At 39.6% G+C, this 17761-nt stretch overlaps 2 protein-coding genes and 1 pseudogene across 2 annotated transcripts in view; 2 read left to right on the top strand and 1 right to left on the bottom strand.

Moving 5' to 3' along the window:
• The window catches only part of Atf7ip (activating transcription factor 7 interacting protein), a 93242-nt gene that overhangs the window by 55099 nt on the left and 20382 nt on the right, over positions 1 to 17761 (top strand). The window contains exons 6-9 of the mRNA XM_028781043.1: positions 955 to 1020; positions 2923 to 2996; positions 9311 to 9399; positions 13522 to 14160. Coding sequence (XP_028636876.1) covers positions 955 to 1020; positions 2923 to 2996; positions 9311 to 9399; positions 13522 to 14160 — 868 coding nt within the window. The remainder of the gene's footprint in view (positions 1 to 954; positions 1021 to 2922; positions 2997 to 9310; positions 9400 to 13521; positions 14161 to 17761) is intronic.
• Positions 7586 to 8080, bottom strand: LOC114632505 (vacuolar protein sorting-associated protein 29-like). The gene is given in 3 exon segments (XM_028781045.1): positions 7586 to 7656; positions 7893 to 7990; positions 7992 to 8080. Coding segments are annotated over 3 exon segments (258 nt in total).
• On the top strand, positions 9751 to 10127 carry LOC114632506 (annotated as a pseudogene).

The raw sequence follows: 17761 nt of genomic DNA, 5'->3' as shown, positions 1-17761 counted from the left end.
GTTTTTGCCATCTAAGCTCCCTTCATCTTTGAAAGGGTAATTTATAAGCCCTCATCTGCCCATCTGTAGATAGTCAGTAAAGCCTTTCTGAAAAACATTTAGAAGACTTCCACTAGAATATGCACTGAGAATTCCACTTTAGTAAGTAACATTAACGAAATATTCTGAAAGAACAAACCTAACAATTACAGCCTCGTATAACTATAGCAAGGCACTAGGAAATACTAAATTGATTCAATAAAGAAACAAATTTTTTTTTTTATATAATCAGCCACTAGTACAGTGGTTCTCAGCCTGTGGGTCACTACCCCACTGTTGGGCTACATATCAGATATCCTTTATATTAGGTATTTACAATTCATATAGTAACAAAATTGCAGTTACAAAGTAGTAATGAAATAATTTTATGGTTCGGCATCTTGACAACATGAGGAACTGTGTTAAAGGGTTGCAGCATTTAGGAAGGTTGAGAACCACAGACCTAGCAGGAAAGTGCATGTACAAATGAGTCAATGCAGTACATAGATATCCAAGTAGTTTTGTCCAGGAATCTCTTACATGACTTACATGTATACTTCTATGCCTATATGTTTTCAGTAAAAACTTAAGTGTGATTATAGCCATTTTGAAAAATAGCTGCAAATAAAGTCTTACATGTTCCAAAATAATCCGGTGAGAACGAACACACCAGCTGTGGTTAAGGGCAGACTGACCTAACCTGTTTGTACCTGGCAGTTATTTCAGGGACTGCAGTGGGTTTCCTGTGATTTTTCTCTGTTTTTCAATATTTTACAGCCATCTCATCTTCCTTTTTTTTTTGTTTGTTTTTTTTTTTGTTTTGTTTTTTTGTTTTTTTTTTTTGAAGAGCCAGAGCTGTATATCTTTGACTTCTCCTCTGTGTATCAGGCTTAAAAGGACAGTCTAACACTTGACTTTTATTTGTTTCTTTTCTAGGCCAAGATAGCCAGACTAACCAAACGTTTTGGAGCAGCCAAAGATGATCTTAAGAAAAGACAAGAAGTAAGCCTCTCAGTTTAGTCTTCATCAGTGCTCTGGTTCTGGGAAGAGACACCATGACAGTGGCAACTCTTATAAAAGAGAACATGTATATATACCATGTATATATACCTCTATGCCTGTATGTTTTCAGTAAAAACTTAAGTGTGACTACAGTTGAGAGTTTCCTTTATTGTACTGTGGAAAGCATAGCAGCATGTATACAGACAGGTGCTGAGAGGGAGCTGGGAGTTCCTGGCAGTTAGGGGTTGGGGGTGAAAAGGAGAGGAGATAGAGACAGACACACACGTACAGAAGCTTGAGCTGTCTTTAACATTATATTTTTAAAGACTGAACAGATAGCTTGATTGGTATGTGCTTGACTAGCATGCAAGAAACACTGGAATCCATCCCAGCACCTGAGGGGAAGGAGGCGGGAGAATCAGAAGTTTAAGGCCTTCCTTGACTATAGAAAGTTTTATGACAGCCTAGATTACAAGAAACTCTGTTTCACAAAACAGAAGTCATGTTTTGGAGACTGTCTTACCTTGTTTACTTCTTTGTCGGTTCTTGATAGTGTCTTACTTTGGTTTGTATTTTCCTTACAGTCATTCATCTATTGTGCTGTTACTGTAGGATGCAGATGATAATTAGCTTGTGTCTTTCTTGTTGCCTTTAAGAGTTTGAACATTTTTTTTTTAAAATACCAGCACAGCCTTTGTCTGACTTTTGCTTGTTGGTTTTTCTTTTTTTTTTTTTTATTTCTTTATTAGTCCATTATATTTTTATTCCTAACTTAGTATAGCAGCTTAAGTTTGTTCTTAGTTGAGTAAACAGCATTTCTGTGTTGTGATAACTCCATTATCTGTACATGGTGATTGCTAACGGTAACAATGTCACAGTCATCATTAGTCCGAGAGCCTTTCCGTTATTGACATAGTCCATACCACATCCTTCTCCTGAAGAATTTGAATTACTGTTCTTGTTGCCTGCAATCACCATGTAGTGGGCCTGCATCTCTCTTAGGTCTGTGACCGGTATATAAATTGATGACAGCTGCCTGTGTAAGTTCCTTCCTTTTTATCTATTCCTTCCCTGGGAGAATGATAGATTTTCAAGAGATAATCCATCTTCCCCAAACAAAGCCATTTGTAAGGTTGGCTTGAAAAAAGAAACGTGAGAGAGAGCTTTAGATTTCACATATTGTCAAGAAAATGAAGAAAAAGCATCTGAAGTCTAGTGGGTCTCAGATGGATCACAGTGTTGCTGCTGCCCAGACCTCATTCTAAACTGAGAAGTTTGTGAGACTGAAGAATGTTGTCACCGTCCTTACTTTGGTAATACGTTCCACACTTGATGTTTCTGTATGGTTTAAAATGTGGAGTGAGTTACTTCAAAGAAGCATGAAGTTCTGTGAAACCTGTCAGAAAGAGAAGTGGCAGCATATTTCCAGCTGTGACCGTGCATAGAGCTTAGTGCTTTCACAGGTCGTGAGCAGTGTCACTGTAGGAACCCCTGGGCTTGCTGTCCAGCAAAGGCCACTGCTCTGGGGCCCGCCCTCGCCTTACCCAGAGAGAGCACTTCCACATGACCTCTGAGTATTCTGAGAAACATTCAAGCAAATTGCCAGCTCCTAAAGAGAAGTCCAGTGTGTAGAACTCTCTACTGAGTTAGAGAAATCAACATCAGAAAGAAAACGACTGAAGTCACCAGCTGGAGATTAACGAAAGGAGACATTTTTAGGCTTAGGAAGAAAAAATTTCAACAAAAGATAGGAAAAGACAAAGTGATGTTGTCTGATCTTGCAGTGTTTTCTATTGTATTAGTTAAATAACAGATCGAGAAATGAGAAAGCCTTGAAGGCGTTTTTTAAACAATTCCTATATATTGGAATTTATTATTTACGTCCTTATTTCCCCCTTCCAGATCCCTCCAAACCCACCCATATCACCAGGAAAGCCTGCCAGTGATGTCAACAGCAATAATAATGTGTCCTACAGGTGAGACCTGTGTCCTCTTTATCTATTGCTTATGATAGAAAGCAAGGTTAATCTTGGCATATAATTGTAGGTACCTATGCTGCAGTTAATGGTATATTGGGTATTGAACATATATTAGGTCACCTAATTGTGGGTTTTTTACTTCTCCCTTAAAGTATGTATTGTTTTTGTGAATTTGTTTTGCTTATTTTTGTTAAGACTTTTAAAACTTTTTAAAAAGAAAGTTATTTATTTATTTTCAGGCTTTTTGCATTTTGTTTGTTTGTTTTTTAAAATTCACTCTACATCCTGCTCACTTCCCCCCTCATAATCACTCTCTCCATAACCCTTTTCCCCTCTCTTTCTCCAATAATGGGTGGCTTCCTCTGGGTATCACCCTGCCCCTTGGTGCTTCAAGTCTCTGTGAGGCTAGGTGCATCCTCTCCCACTGTGGCTAGACAAGGCATCCCACCTAGTAGAACATAGCTGATATACAGGTAACAGCTTTTGGAATAGCTGGCCCTCCTCCCCTTCAGTTGTTCTGGACTCACATGAAGACCAAGCTGTACACCTTCTACATATGTGCAGAGAGGCCTAGGTCCAGCCAGTGTATGTTCTTGATTTCTTTATACATTTTGGATATTAGCCTTCTGTCAGATGTAGGGTTGGTGATAATTTTTTTGCCCAATCTGTAGGCTGCCATTATTGACAGTGTTCTATGCCTTACAGAAACTTTACAGTTTGATGAGGTCCCATTTATCAATTGTGTGTCTTAGAGCCTGAGCCATTGGTGTTCTGTTCAGGAAATCATCTCCTGTGTTCAAGGCTATATCCCATCTTCCCTTCTACGAGAGTTAGCGTATCTGGTTTTATGTTGAGTTCCTTGATCCACTTGGACTTGAATTTTGTTCAGGGTGATAACTATGGATGTATTTGTATTCTTCTACATGTAGACATCCAGTTAGTTTAGTACCAGTTTTTGAAGATGAGTTCTTTTTCCATTGCATGGATTTTGGCTTCTTTCTCAAAAATCAAATGTCCATAGGTGTGTGGGTTTATTTGTCTTCAATTCAATACCATTGATCAGCATTTCTGTTTCTGTACTGATACCATGTAGTTTTTATCACTATTGCTCTACAGCTTGAGGTTGGGGGTGGAGATTCCTCCTGAAGTTCTTTTATTGTTCAGGATTGTCTTGGCTATCTTGGGTTTTTTGTTTTTCCATATGAAGTTGAATATTGTTCTTTCTAGGTCTATAAAAAATTGTGTTGGAATTGCATTGAATCTGTAGATTGCTTTTGGTACGATGGCCATTTTCACTATGTTAATCCTACCTATCTATAAGAATGAGAGATCTTGCCGGGCAGTGGTGGCACACGCCTTTAATCCTAGCACTTGGGAGGCAGAGTCAGGTGGATTTCTGAATTTGAGGCCAGCCTGGTCTACAGAGTGAGTTCCAGGACAGCCAGAGCTACACAGAGAAACCCTGTCTCGAAAATCAAAAAAAAAAAAAAAAAGGAATGAGAGATCTTTCCATCTTCTGATACCTTTCTCAATTTTTTTCTTTAAGAACTTGAAGTTTTTGTCATACAGATCTTTGACTTGTTTGGTTATAGTTAATCCAAAATATTTTATATTATTTGTGGCTATAGTAAAGTGTGTTGTTTCCTTAATAACTTTCTCTGCCCATTCATCATTTGTATAAAGGAGTGCTACTGTTTTCTTTGAGTTAATTTTGTATCCAGTCACTTTACTGAAAGTGTTGATCAGCTGTAGGAGTTTTCTGGTAGAAGTTTTGCCTTTGGTTATGGATACTATCATATCATCAGCAAATCATGAGACTTTGACTTCTTTCTTTCCAATGTGTATCCCCTTGATCTCCTGTAGTTGTCTTACTGCTTTAGCTAATACTTCAAGTACTATATTGAATAGATGGGGAAAGAGTGGGCATCCTTCTCTTGTCCCTGACTTGAGTGGAATTGCTTTTAAGTTTCCCTCCATTTAGTTTGATGTTGATGATAGGCTTGCTGTATATTGCTTTGATTATGTTTAGATATGTACCTTGTACCCCTCATCTCTCTAAGACTTTTAATATGAAGAGGTGTTGGCTTTTGTCAAACGCTTTTTCAGCATCTAATGAGATGTTCATGTGAATTTTTTATTTCTCTTCGCGTTTGTTCATATAGTGAATTATGTTGATGCATTTTCTTATATTGAACCACCCCTGCATCCCAGGGATGAAGCTTACTTGATCATTATGGATGATGTTTTTGATGTGTTTTTTGATTTTAGTTTGTAAGTATTTTTTGAATATTTTTTTTACATCAGTGTTCATAAGAGAAATCAGTCTGAAGTTCTCTTTCTTTGTTGAGGCTTTGTGTGGTTTAGGTATCAGGGTGACTATGTATTCATAGAATGAGTTTGGCAGTGTTCCTTCTGTTTCTATTTTGTGGAATAGTTTGAGGAGTATTGGTATTAGCTTGTCTTTGAAAGTCTGGTAGAATTCTCCACTAAAACCATCTGTCCCTGGGCTTTTTTGGTTGAGAGACTTTTAAAGATGGCTTTATTTATTTCTTTAGGGGCTATAGGGCTGTTTAAATAGTTTACCTGATCTTGATTTTGGTATGTGTTATCTGTCTAAAGAATTGTCTATTTTGTTAAGATTTTCTGATTTTATGGAGTATAGGATTTAGAAGTAAGACCTAATGATTCTTTCAGTTTCGTCAGTGTCTATTGTTATGTCTCCCTTTTTACTTCTGATTTTGTTTATTTGGATATTGTCTGTCTCGATCAGTTCAGCTAAGGACTTGTCTATCTTGTTGATTTTTCTCAAAGAACCAGCTCGTGGTTTTATCAATTCTCTGTGTTATTTTCTTTGTTTGTAATTGATTGATTTCAGCCCTGTTTTTGATTATTTTCTGCCTTCTACTCCTATTTGGCTTGCTTGCTTCTTGTTTTCCCCAGAGTATGGGATATGGGAATATTGTGCCTTCATTTTCATTGAATTCTAAAAAATCTTCATTTATTTCTTTATTTCTTTATTTCTTTTCTGACTCAGTGATCATTGAGTAGAGAATTGTTCATTTTCCATGAATGTGTAGGCTTTCTGGTGTTTCTGCTGTTGTTGAAGTTCAACTTTAATCCATGGAGGTCTGATAAGATACAAGGCATTATTTCAGTTCTCTTGCGTCTTGAGGCTTGCTTTGTGACTGAGTATATGGTCAATTTTGGAGAAGGATCCATGGGGTGTTGAGAAGAGGTATATTATTTTGTGTTTGGGTGAAATATTCTATAGATGTCTGGTAGGTCCATTTAATTGAAAATGTCTGTTTCATTATTTCTCTGTTTTTGTCTGGATAATCTGTCAATTGGTGCAAGTTGGGTGTTGAAGTCTCCCAATATTAATGTGTGGGGTTCAAATGTGTAATTAAGCGTTAGCAATGTTTCTGTTACAAATGTATGTTCATAGATTTTCCTTTGATGAGTATGAAGTGTTTTTCCTTGTGTCTTTTGATTAATTTTGGCTGAAAGTCTATTTTATTAGATATTATAATGGCTACCGCAGCTTCCTTCTTGGGTCCATTTGCCTGGAAAAAAATTTTTCCAGCCCTTTACTCGGGGTAATGTCTATCTTTATTGCTGAGGTATGTTCCTTGTATGCAGCAGGATGATGGCTTCTATTTCCACATCCACTCTGTTAGCCTGTGCATCTTTATTGGGGAATTGAGTCCATTGATGTTGAGAGATATTAATGACCAGTGATTGTCATTTCCTGTTATTTTGATGTTGGTGGTGTTAATATGTGGGTATTTGTATGTGATTCCCTTGTTTTTGCTAGTACAGATTTACATATGTCCTGTGTTTTCTTGGATATAGTTATCTTCCTTGGGTTGTAATTTTTCTTCTAGTATTTTCTGTGGGACTTGATTTCTGGATAGATACTGGATTTGTCTTAAATATCTTGTTTTCTCCATCTATGGTAATTGAGAGTTTTGCTGGGTATAGTAGTCTAGGTTGGCATTTGTTGTTGTTGTTGTTGGTTTTTTTTTTTCTTTTTTTCTTTTTTTTTTTTAAAGAGGTTACAAGACATTTGTCCAGGCCCTTCTAACTTAGAGTTTCTATTAAGAAGTTGGGTATAATTCTGATAAATCTGCCTTTGTATGTTACCTGGCCTTTTACCCTTGCAGCTTTTAATATTCTTTGTTCTGTAGATTTTGTGTTTTGATTATTATGTGGCAGAAGAGAATTTTCTTTTCTAGTCCAGTCTAGTTGATGTTATGTAAGCTCCTTATATGTTTATAGGTATCTCTTTGTTTAGGTTGCGAAATTTTTCTTCTATGATTTTTGTTGAGAATATTTTCTGGACCTTGGAGCTGGGCCTCTTCACCTTCTATTCCTGTTCTTAAGTTAGGTCTTTTATTGGTATCCCACATTGGATGTTTTGTGTCAGGAATTTATTTATTTATTTATTTATTTATTTATTTATTTATTTATGCCTCTTAAGTATTTAATTATTTGATTTGAACAAGGAAATAAGAAAAAAAAAACCAAAGTGGTGGAGATGGGCCTGGCTTTACCACTTTTTATACTCAGTTCGTTCTACTTTCACGTCATCTCCAGTTAGCTGATAAGTGACCCTGGTAGAAGCCTGGATGTCCATCAGCACAAATGATGGAATAATATTTGTTTCCAAGGCATTATAGGCCCCAGTGTCAAAACCTGGGTTAATGTAGAATTTATTTTCATGCTCAAATGCTTCAAATTTGTGCGTGTGTCCTGAGGTAAGAATGTCCACGTCAAACTGCCTCTGCAGCTGGGCTAAGCCAGCCAGGTCTCCCCACAGGATGACTTGGTGCCCGTGGATCAGACCGATGTTGAGCTGCCCTACAGTCACAACCTTCTGTTCCAGGGAATTCAGATTCTCATCAAAGTCTACTCTCACGATGTGGACATCACCAGCCAGAGTCTTGAGACAGTCATAGCTCTCCTTGGTGCAGAGGTTTCCAATGCAGAGATTGCTGGTTTTTTCATGGCACCAGGAGTTTTTTAAATTTGGCTGGCAGGCTGTTGCACTGGTGTGGAATGTGCACATCTAATACCAACATCCTGTCACCAGGCTCTCTCTTCCTCAGGCTCCTTGGTCCAGGAATTTTTTAGATTTAACGTTTTCTTTTACTGATGTCTCAATTTCTTCTATAGTATCTTCTACACCTGAGATTCTCTCTTCCATCGCCTATATTCTGTTGGGGATGCTGTGTCTGTTGTTCCTGTTCTCTTCCCTAGGTTTTCCATCTCTCAGATTCCCTCAATTTGTGTTGTCTTTATTGCTTCTAGTTTCACTTTCACATCTTGCATAGTTTTATTTATTTCCTCCACCCCCCTATCTTTAAGGAATTGATTTCCTCTTTAAAATCTTCTACTGTTGGATTGTATTTTCCTGTAGTCATTTCTTCTTTAAAGGCCTCTACCATTTCTACCCTGGTTATTTAAATCCTGGGTTTAAGGGTTTCTTGGGCACTTCTTGTGTTAGGATAGCCAGAGTTTGCTGTGGTATAGTAGCTCTGCTCTGAAGGTGTCATAGTTTTCTGGCTTTTGTTGATTGTGTTCTTTCGAGGGCCTTTATCCATCTGGATGGATGGCTTTGGTCCCTGGATTTTCCTGTAGTAGTAGGTATTGGGAGGAGGGTTAACTTCGATGGTCCTGGTGTAGCAGGCCTCTGATGGGTATCCTTGGACTATATGGTTCCTGAGCCTCAGGTCGGATGAAGGTGGGTAGAGATGTGTTTGGGAGACTGGAGCTCCGCCTGGACTAGCAGGCTGCTTAGGGTAGCTTGGCCTGGCCCAGTGGACTCAGTGAGCAGGGAAGATGGGTGGGAGACATGAAGCTTACCTGTATGGTTTAGGATTCTAAGGTCTGATAAAGTTGGGTGGAGAGGTGTCCAGAGAATCTGACTTTCTTTTTTCTTTACTCTTGCAGTGTTAGTTATTAAATATATAGGACTCACCCCTCCCCCAAACCCTATGTATTCCTTTATGAGCATGTCATTAGTAACTTTTAGCAATTAAGAATTGCTTAATCAGTGATAAGAATGTGCCTGTGCCTGTATTTAGTCTTCAGGTAACATACTGACGATGTTCTAACATAAACAGGACTCCTGTGCAGTGCTAGCTATCGCACATGGAGTGGCCTGTGCACCAACCTTGTCTTCAAGTATAGGACACAAACCACAAATGCCATCACCCTTTTCACACCATGGGCCACTATTTTTCCTGTCCTTTGGTGGGTCTCTCCTAGGATGACATAGGCATTGACTGTCCATGTATCTTTTTTTATAGAAATGCAGGCACAGTGCGACAGCTGCTGGAGTCCAAAAGAAATGTTAGCGAGGGTCCACCATCATCCTTTCAAACTCCTGTGAATACAGGTAATGTTGTTGTTGTTTTTAATACCAACATACATTTTCTTGGACCCTAATATCTTTGGTTCTCTTATATTCTTTTGTGTTTAGAAATGGGTTAGAAAACAGGGCACTTTGGTATAAATACAAGTATATTTCAAAAAAAAAATTTCAGCATTATAAATAAGTAAGCATGTACATATAGATGTTCAAGTTCCTAGTACAGTGCTTCTCAGACTTCTCAGGTTTAGGTCCTCACAGTCCTGTGCAATTGCTAAGAAGTCCAGAGGATTTTTGAGTTAAACTAATTGGTATAACCAATTAAGTTAAAATAAAAATTTAAGGACTTTTTGTTCACTTAAAATTAATAATAGAGGGTCTGGTGAAGGGGCTGGAGGCGCCATGTCGGGCCGGGAAGGTGGCAAAAAGAAGCCCCTGAAACAGCCCAAGAAGCAGGCCAAGGAGATGGACGAGGAAGATAAAGCTTTCAAGCAGAAACAAAAGGAGGAACAGAAGAAACTCAAGGAGCTAAAAGCCAAGGCCGCGGGGAAGGGCCCCCTGGCCACAGGTGGAATTAAGAAATCTGGCAAAAAGTAAGCTGTTCCTCACATCGGAGGTGACGTGACCCTCCTCCTCCATCCCTATGTAACCATCTGGATTCCCTGCCATAACATCTTTGCCACCTAATAGCTAGGATGAAGTGTTATCCTGGAGCCTGTTGTTGTACATTGTAATAAACTTTTGTAAAAAAAAAACAATGAATAAAGTGAACAATGCAATGGCTCGTTGTCTTTAGTGTTCAGCAATTCCTACTTCAGCTGTGAATTTAAAGTGAACCTAGTCTAGAATCCCACTAGAGCCTTGTTCCATCTTCATTGTATTCTGAATTCTGTACCACTTTGAATTAAACTCATTTAAAAGCCAAAAAAAAAAAAACAATTAATAATAAGCCTAGAGGCAGGCAGATAGATCTCTGTGAGTTCAAGGCCAGCCTGGTCTACGTAGAGAGTTCTAGGACAGCTTCTACATAGTGACACCTTGTCTAAGAAACGAAAAACATACCAAAATAAATTATAATAAGCTTGCAGTATGCACACAAGGAGCAGTTTTTTAAAAATAGAAAATAGCTTTAATTTTCAAATTTAAAAATGATTAGTGAAAGATAGAGACCTGAGTTCCATTTTGGGAATACACATAAAACAAATGAACAGATAAGTAAAGGCAGCCCGCATGGTGGACCACACCTGCAGTCCCAGCGCTAGAGAGGTCAGTCAGCAGGCTCTGGCCAGCCAGCCTACATGGTGAGTTCCAGACCATTGGGAGGGCCTGTCTCAACATAGAAGAAAAATAAAAGGCAGACAGGGGGTGACTGTGACTAAGATACGGAAGACTGTGTGTGAATCTGCCAGTGATTAAAGAAAAAAGTCATTGGCACCAGAGAAATGACACTGGAGCTGTGCTCTGCTCTCCACGTGTGCATGCACACATGGACATGCATGCACACATGAGCACACATGAGCACACATGGACATGCATGCACACATGAGCACACATGGACATACACACATGAAAATACGTGATTATCGTGAAAACAGGGAGATGTTGCCTTTTACATATTTTTTGAAAATCATATTTGATGTTATACAGCTAAAAGATGGCTGGCTTTTTTGTTTTTTTGTTTGTTTTTGAGACAGGGTTTTTCCGTATTGGCTTGGCACTCACTTTGAAGACCAGGCTAGGCTGAAACTTAGAGATCTTCCTGTTTCTGCTTCCCAAGTGGTAGATTATAGGCGTGTACCACCACTACCTGGCAAACTGGCTGAATTCTTATGTCTATATCTGCTCTTAATCCCTTCAGTCTACTGACTTTATACATGAAAGAAAGGTAGTCTCAGGGGCTGGAGAGATGGCTCAGTGGTTAAGAGCACTGACTGCACTTCCAGAGGTCCTGAGTTCAAATCCCAGCAACCACATGGTGGCTCACAACCATCTGTAATGAGATCTGATGCCCTCTTCTGGTGTGTCTGAAGACAGCAACAGTGTATTCATATATAATAAATGAATAAAAATTAAAAAAAAAAAAAAAGAAAGGTAGTCTCCCACAAGCAGACAGAAACAGTCTGGCCCTTTTAGACAGCTGGGCATTCTCCCTTGGTAGTTTCTGTGGGGTTAATGCAGAACTGAGTCAGAAATCATATTGATATGATTTTCTCATTGTTTTTCTAAGTCATTTTTGTTTTTGAAGAAAATAGGTCCCGCGGGGCATGGTAGTGCAGACCTGTAATTTCAGAACTCAGCAGACTATGGCATGTAGATCATAAGTTCAAAGCCAGTCTATGCTTTTACTGGAAGATGGGGCATAATAAAAATGATAATTTTTGTTACTTCTTTATGGAAATTTTACAGTGAAATTTACTTTTTGTTAAGTACGATAGTGAGCATTTGTTATTTAGGAGTTCAGTGTGACGAGCATTTGGGCCTTCGACACCACCTTGGATTTGTGTCCCCTTACCCAGAGATCATTTTCCATAGTTTGTTCCCATGGACTACACATATTACATGGGGCACTCCACAAATGATTCATCTTTTATCATAGTGTGATAATTATTCTATTTTATTATGATATACTTTTTTTGCTATGCTTAGTTTCTAGATTAAACTTTACTGTAAGGATACGTGTTCAATCCTGTGCCCCATAATGACATTTCAGTGAGTTCTGAGTGCACATGAAACAGTTACCTGGTGAGAGCATGATGGAGCCAAGAAGTTCTCTGTCAGCTGCTGAGTGAGGTCTTAGCTCTTTTACTGTTGTAGCTCAGCGTGTTACTCGTGTGTATGTTCTGTTCATGGGAATAGACCTGTAGCACTGTGAGCTATACCGACTGCAGCAAATAGAATGACGCAGGATACCCAACTACAAGTGTATTACGCTTTATTATATTTATCACTAGTTTACTGTAAGCTGATGTGCTATTTTATACTTGTAGTGGGTGCATATATTCCTTATTGACCATCCCACGACCCATGGAATGGTTGATGCATTCCAGTTAGATTTGTACAACCTTGTGATCATGCAGCATTGGCATTATGTAGTGACACATTTCTTAAAACATAACATGTTAAGGGTTAGGTGATCGCATAGGAAAAGACATACTGTGTGTAGGGTTCTCTACTGCCTGCTTTATGCATCACTGGGAATGAATACATGGTGTCTTCAGATATGGACCTGTCATAGTGCAAACTTCAAGTGACGTTGCAAACTCCATGCAGGGGTCTCAGGAAAGTACAGGTCTCTCTGCAGTCGCTGAGAATCATCTGGTGTGCCTGTGGTTTTAGAACGACTTGATATCTGAGCAGTAAATTAGCTTATGGTTCCAATGAGACTAAATCTTGGTAGTCAGCACGCATTCTTGTCCCTCTTAGGTATCTGCTCCATTTCTTAATTCATCTCTACTGTGCACTCGGTGCTTTTTCAGTGCCAAGTAAGGGTTATAGGGATTCTCTCCTAGTCAGTTCTTTTCAAGGACCTTGGGGAAACTGTCAGGTTTCCTACGGTTCAGATGGTAGACCTCAGTGATCACACTGTACTCACTGATGGCCACCTCTGTCTAGATGTCCTCCCTAAGTTAGATGTTGACATTTTCAGGCATTTATAATGTTGAAAATGAGGTTTTAAAAATACCTGTATAGTTTTATTTAGTTTTTGGTATTTTTTATTTTTTCAGTTCCTCTTAAGTGAATATGGTAATTTCAAAAGCTGTTTTGATATTAAGAGAGCTTTCGAATTAACATTAAATCATGTGACATTTCACAAGACACCAAATATATACATAAAAGTACTTCTAAGCTGGGGCAGTGGTTTCATGTGCCTATAATCTTCACATTCAGGAGGCAGAGGCAGGTGGATCTCTGAGTTCGAGGCCAGCCTGGTCTCCAGAGTGAGTTTCAAGATAACAGACAGGGCTACATAAAGAAACCCTGCCTTGGAAAACCAAAACAAGTAAAAGTACTTATAACCATTTCAGACTTTCAAACTTAAACCTGGGAATTTTTTTGTGGTGGCTTTTCTGTGTACATTGAATTCGTGTCCTATTTTTTGCTTGTCAGTTAAGGTAGTTGTTTAGACTGACTTGTGTTTTTTCTCTGTAGCGTCTTCAGCCAGTCATGCCACGTCTACAGCAGTTGTCAGTAGTCAGCCGAAGCTGCAGACCTCAGCAACCTCAGGTTCCCTGCCGGCAGCACCTCTTCTTCCTGCGCCCAGCACAGCCACAGTAGTCGCCACCACTCAGGTGCCTAGTGGGAACCCACAGCCTACGATCTCGTTGCAGCCCTTGCCCGTGATTCTTCATGTGCCTGTGGCAGTAACCTCTCAGCCTCAGCTCCTGCAAAGCCATCCAGGGACTTTAGTGACCAATCAACCATCTGGCAATGTGGAATTCATAAGTGTGCAAAGCCAACCTACAGTGAGTGGTCTTACCAAAAATCCGGTCTCCTTGCCACCCTTGCCAAACCCCACGAAACCAAACATTCCATCAGTGCCCAGTCCTAGTATTCAGAGGAACTCTTCAGCCCCTGCTGCACCTTTGGGAACAACACTTGCTGTGCAGGCCGTTCCAACTGCACATTCTATTGTGCAAGCCACGAGGACTTCTCTGCCCACAGTAGGCCCATCAGGACTCTATAGCTCGTCGAGCAGTCGAGGCCCACTACAGATGAAAATCCCAATCCCCGCATCATTTAGCACTTCATCTTCTGCAGAACAGAGTAGCTCTGCCACCCCACGAATTGGTAAGTTGGTTTGCTTTGTAACACAACACACTAAAGACCCTTTCACTCATTAAGCTCCTCCTAATGTCATTGGGAAAATGGGGTAAACAATTTGCTTGATTATTTTTAATAATTTTCTGAATACCTAATGATCCTATTAAAGTGGAGTGTGAGAGGGGTTTATTTAGTGTTCTTTCTTATTGAGGTGTATTTGTACAACTCTATGGGATCTGTCACAATTAACTTGATCCATGTATACAACATTTAATAATCAATTCAGAGCATTGAACTCTTTTTTGTTTGTTTGTTTGTTTGTTTGTTTGTTTGTTTGAGACAGGGTTTCTCTGTGGAGCCCTGGCTGTCCTGGAACTCACTCTGTAGACCAGGCTGGCCTTGAACTCAGAAATCCGCCTGCCTCTGCCTCCCAAGTGCTGGGATTAAAGGCGTGCGCCACCACCGCCCGGCGCATTGAACTCTTTATGTACCTCAAACAAGCATTTTCTTGTGTTGGGACTTTACCGCTGTTTTTTTCTTTATATCAGAGATGATTCTGGCAAGTGGTTAATTGCCTTCCTGTACCCTAAGATGCAGAGCTCTTCCTGATTTACTGTCTCCATGCCCCTTAGACACGTCTCCCCTCTGCCCCCACTTCTCCTTCCTCATGTCCCGCTTTCCCTCCTGTGTTGTAATTGAGAACAGCATTTCTGTTTGCTATTTTAGTAATTTATTTTGATGAGTTTTTTATAGTCTTTGTAGCTAGCGTTATACATGATTTTTATTTGTTTTTATGATAGGTGGACCAGGACAATTGAATAAACACATTTTAATGATCCAATTTTAGAGGCTTATTGTAAGAGAATATCTAAAACAATATATTGCCAGGCTGTGGTTACAGTGCATGCCATTAATTCCAGGACTTGGGGCAGAGGCAGGGGGATCTCTGAGTTCACAGCTGACCTGGTCTTAAGAGCGAGTTCTAGGACAGCCAGAACTACACAGACAAAACCAAAACAATAACAATAACAACAACAGCAACCCCGGTCTATCTTCTCTACCCAGTCAGAACCCTCCATGCATTCATCATGCAACAGCTTCTGAAGCTGAGCTTTTTTTGTTTTTTATAAACTGTTTGACTCCTTGTTATTTTCTCTTTTCTGTCATATTCCATAAGACATATTATCTAATTGTTGTATTTTACTTCAAAATTTAAGATGAATTTGGTTGCAACTGCTATTTGAAATTGCACACCTCTGTCCTGGCTAGCCTGGACCAGGCTGGTCTCAGAGAGGTCCGCCTGCCTTTGCCATGCTGGGAGAAAGGCACGTGCCACCTCACCTGGCCACAGGAACATTGTTAATGCTTGTGTTCCTAAGAAAGATCTGTCCTTTTAATCAGGTCAGAGGTCGAGCCAGCTAAGCTTCAGTTTTCCCTCTGACTTCCCAAAACTTCAGTATTTTTGATGTCAGATGATTTATAATAGACTTTATTTTATGTAATTTTGCACAGGATAACTGAAATTTTGAAACAAAGTTGGCATTGTTTTTAATTCATTTAATTCATTTACATTGAATTTAAGTAAATACAAAACTTTACTAGAAGACCATGGCCTCTAAACAAAGCTTGAAAGAGTGTTTAATGGTGTGAGTACTTGTCCCTTAAATTTGCACATTTCAGATGATTTCATCTGTAAACAGTTGATGATGCTGTACTCTAGAGTATACTATACTGTAGAGTGACCTAGCTGACAGCTGTTTGAGTAGCCATTTATCAGTCTGTTTCAGATTCGCTTTGCTATTCAGTGTTTTGTATGTAAGATTAATACTTCCCATAATCATTGATTGGTATAGCATTCTCTTTTTGAGATAATATGTTTATCCTTAAAATGTTTTTATTTTGGAGTCTTTATTTGATTATATTTATATAACTATATATAAACTATTGAAGTCCATTTGAAATTGCATTTGGTTTGTGATTAAACACTAATTTCTAGCTATTAGTAATGAATGTGAGTGGCACGTGCGGTGTTTCTACACTGTTCATTAGGAAGTATTTACGTAAGAGCCATGGCCAGGCTTAAGTACATATGTAAGAACTCTGGCGGTGCCTAATTTCGGGGATACCATGAATGACAGTAAAATGATCATTTGTCTTTTTAGATTGCCCGTAATATAAGTTGGCATCAAATGGAAAAGCTTTGCAGAGTATGAAAATTGAAGCTAAATTATATACCCTTATTGTTATAGATAATTATAATTATAGTCAAAACTTGCCATATCTTATGTACATATATTTAATAAATATGTGCTGTATAACTAGATTATATTTGTATACAGTTGTTGTAGTTTATTAAATCCTTTTAATGGATTTTAAGTAAATAGCACTTGTTTATAATGAAGTAGAGAGAGAGACTCAGGCCTCACATTGTACTCTATTCATTCAAGAAATAATTGGTGCTTGTGATTTTCTCAAGTCCTGCAGGCACGTAGAAACATATAAGGTATCCCCTTTCACATACCTTACAGATTAAATCTGCAGCCTTGCCATTAAGTAAGTAGCTATGAATGTCATAACTATTGTAGTATGCCCTTCTCTTTGAGAAGATGGCAAGGGGGATGAGAGTCCTTGAAAACTATGAGTTAGTGCCCCGGAAACGGAATCTATCATTATCATTACCCTTTTTTTTTGGGGGGGGGGCTTCTGGAAGAGTGTGGCATCCATGAATATTGATTGCAGTGTGGAAAATGGTTTGATAGGAATAGAATGAAGTTGTCGGTACTAGAAATGATGCATGCAGGAGGGGGGCATTAGATAAGATGGCAGCTTAAGAATATGCAGAGGAGAAAAAAATGGTGTATGTGATCATTTTAATAGAAGGTTAGACAGCAAGGGCTGGAGAGACAGCTCTCAGAGCTGGCTGCTCCTCCTGAGGACCCAGGTTTGATTCCCAATACCCAGAAAGCTGTCCACATCATTTCTAACCCTGTCTCAGGCGATCTGATGCCCTCCTCTGGCCTTCTTGGGTACCAAGGCACGCACATAGTGTTCATGCAGATATGCAAACAAAAGGCCTCCACACAGAAAATGGATCAAGTTCTTAAACAAAGATTAGTACTAGGAGAAATGTCAAACTTAACGATTGGATGTTTTTAATGTGCCTGTCTGTGTGTGAGGAGGAGAGAGGGTGTCGTGTCTACATATGAGGAGGATGGGGGTGTCATATCAGTGTGTGGGGAGGATGGGGGTGCCATATCAGTGTGTGGGGAGGATGGGGGTGTCATATCAGTGTGTGGGGAGGATGGGGGTGTCATGTCTACATATGAGGAGGTTAGGGGTGTCATATCAGTGTGTGGGGAGGATGGGGGTGCCATATCAGTGTGTGGGGAGGATGGGGGTGTCATGTCTGCATATGAGGAGGATGGAGGTGCCATATCAGTGTGTGGGGAGGATGGGGGTGTCATATCAGTGTGTGGGGAGGATGGGGGTGTCATATCAGTGTGTGGGGAGGATGGGGGTGTCATGTCTGCATATGAGGAGGATGGAGGTGCCATATCAGTGTGTGGGGAGGATGGGGGTGCCATATCAGTGTGTGGGGAGGATGGGGGTGTCATATCAGTGTGTGGGG

This window comes from Grammomys surdaster, unplaced genomic scaffold (genome assembly GCF_004785775.1).
Source record: "Grammomys surdaster isolate TR1022 unplaced genomic scaffold, NIH_TR_1.0 373, whole genome shotgun sequence".
Lineage (NCBI taxonomy): Eukaryota > Metazoa > Chordata > Mammalia > Rodentia > Muridae > Grammomys > Grammomys surdaster.
This window is presented reverse-complemented; position numbering and strand designations above follow the sequence as displayed.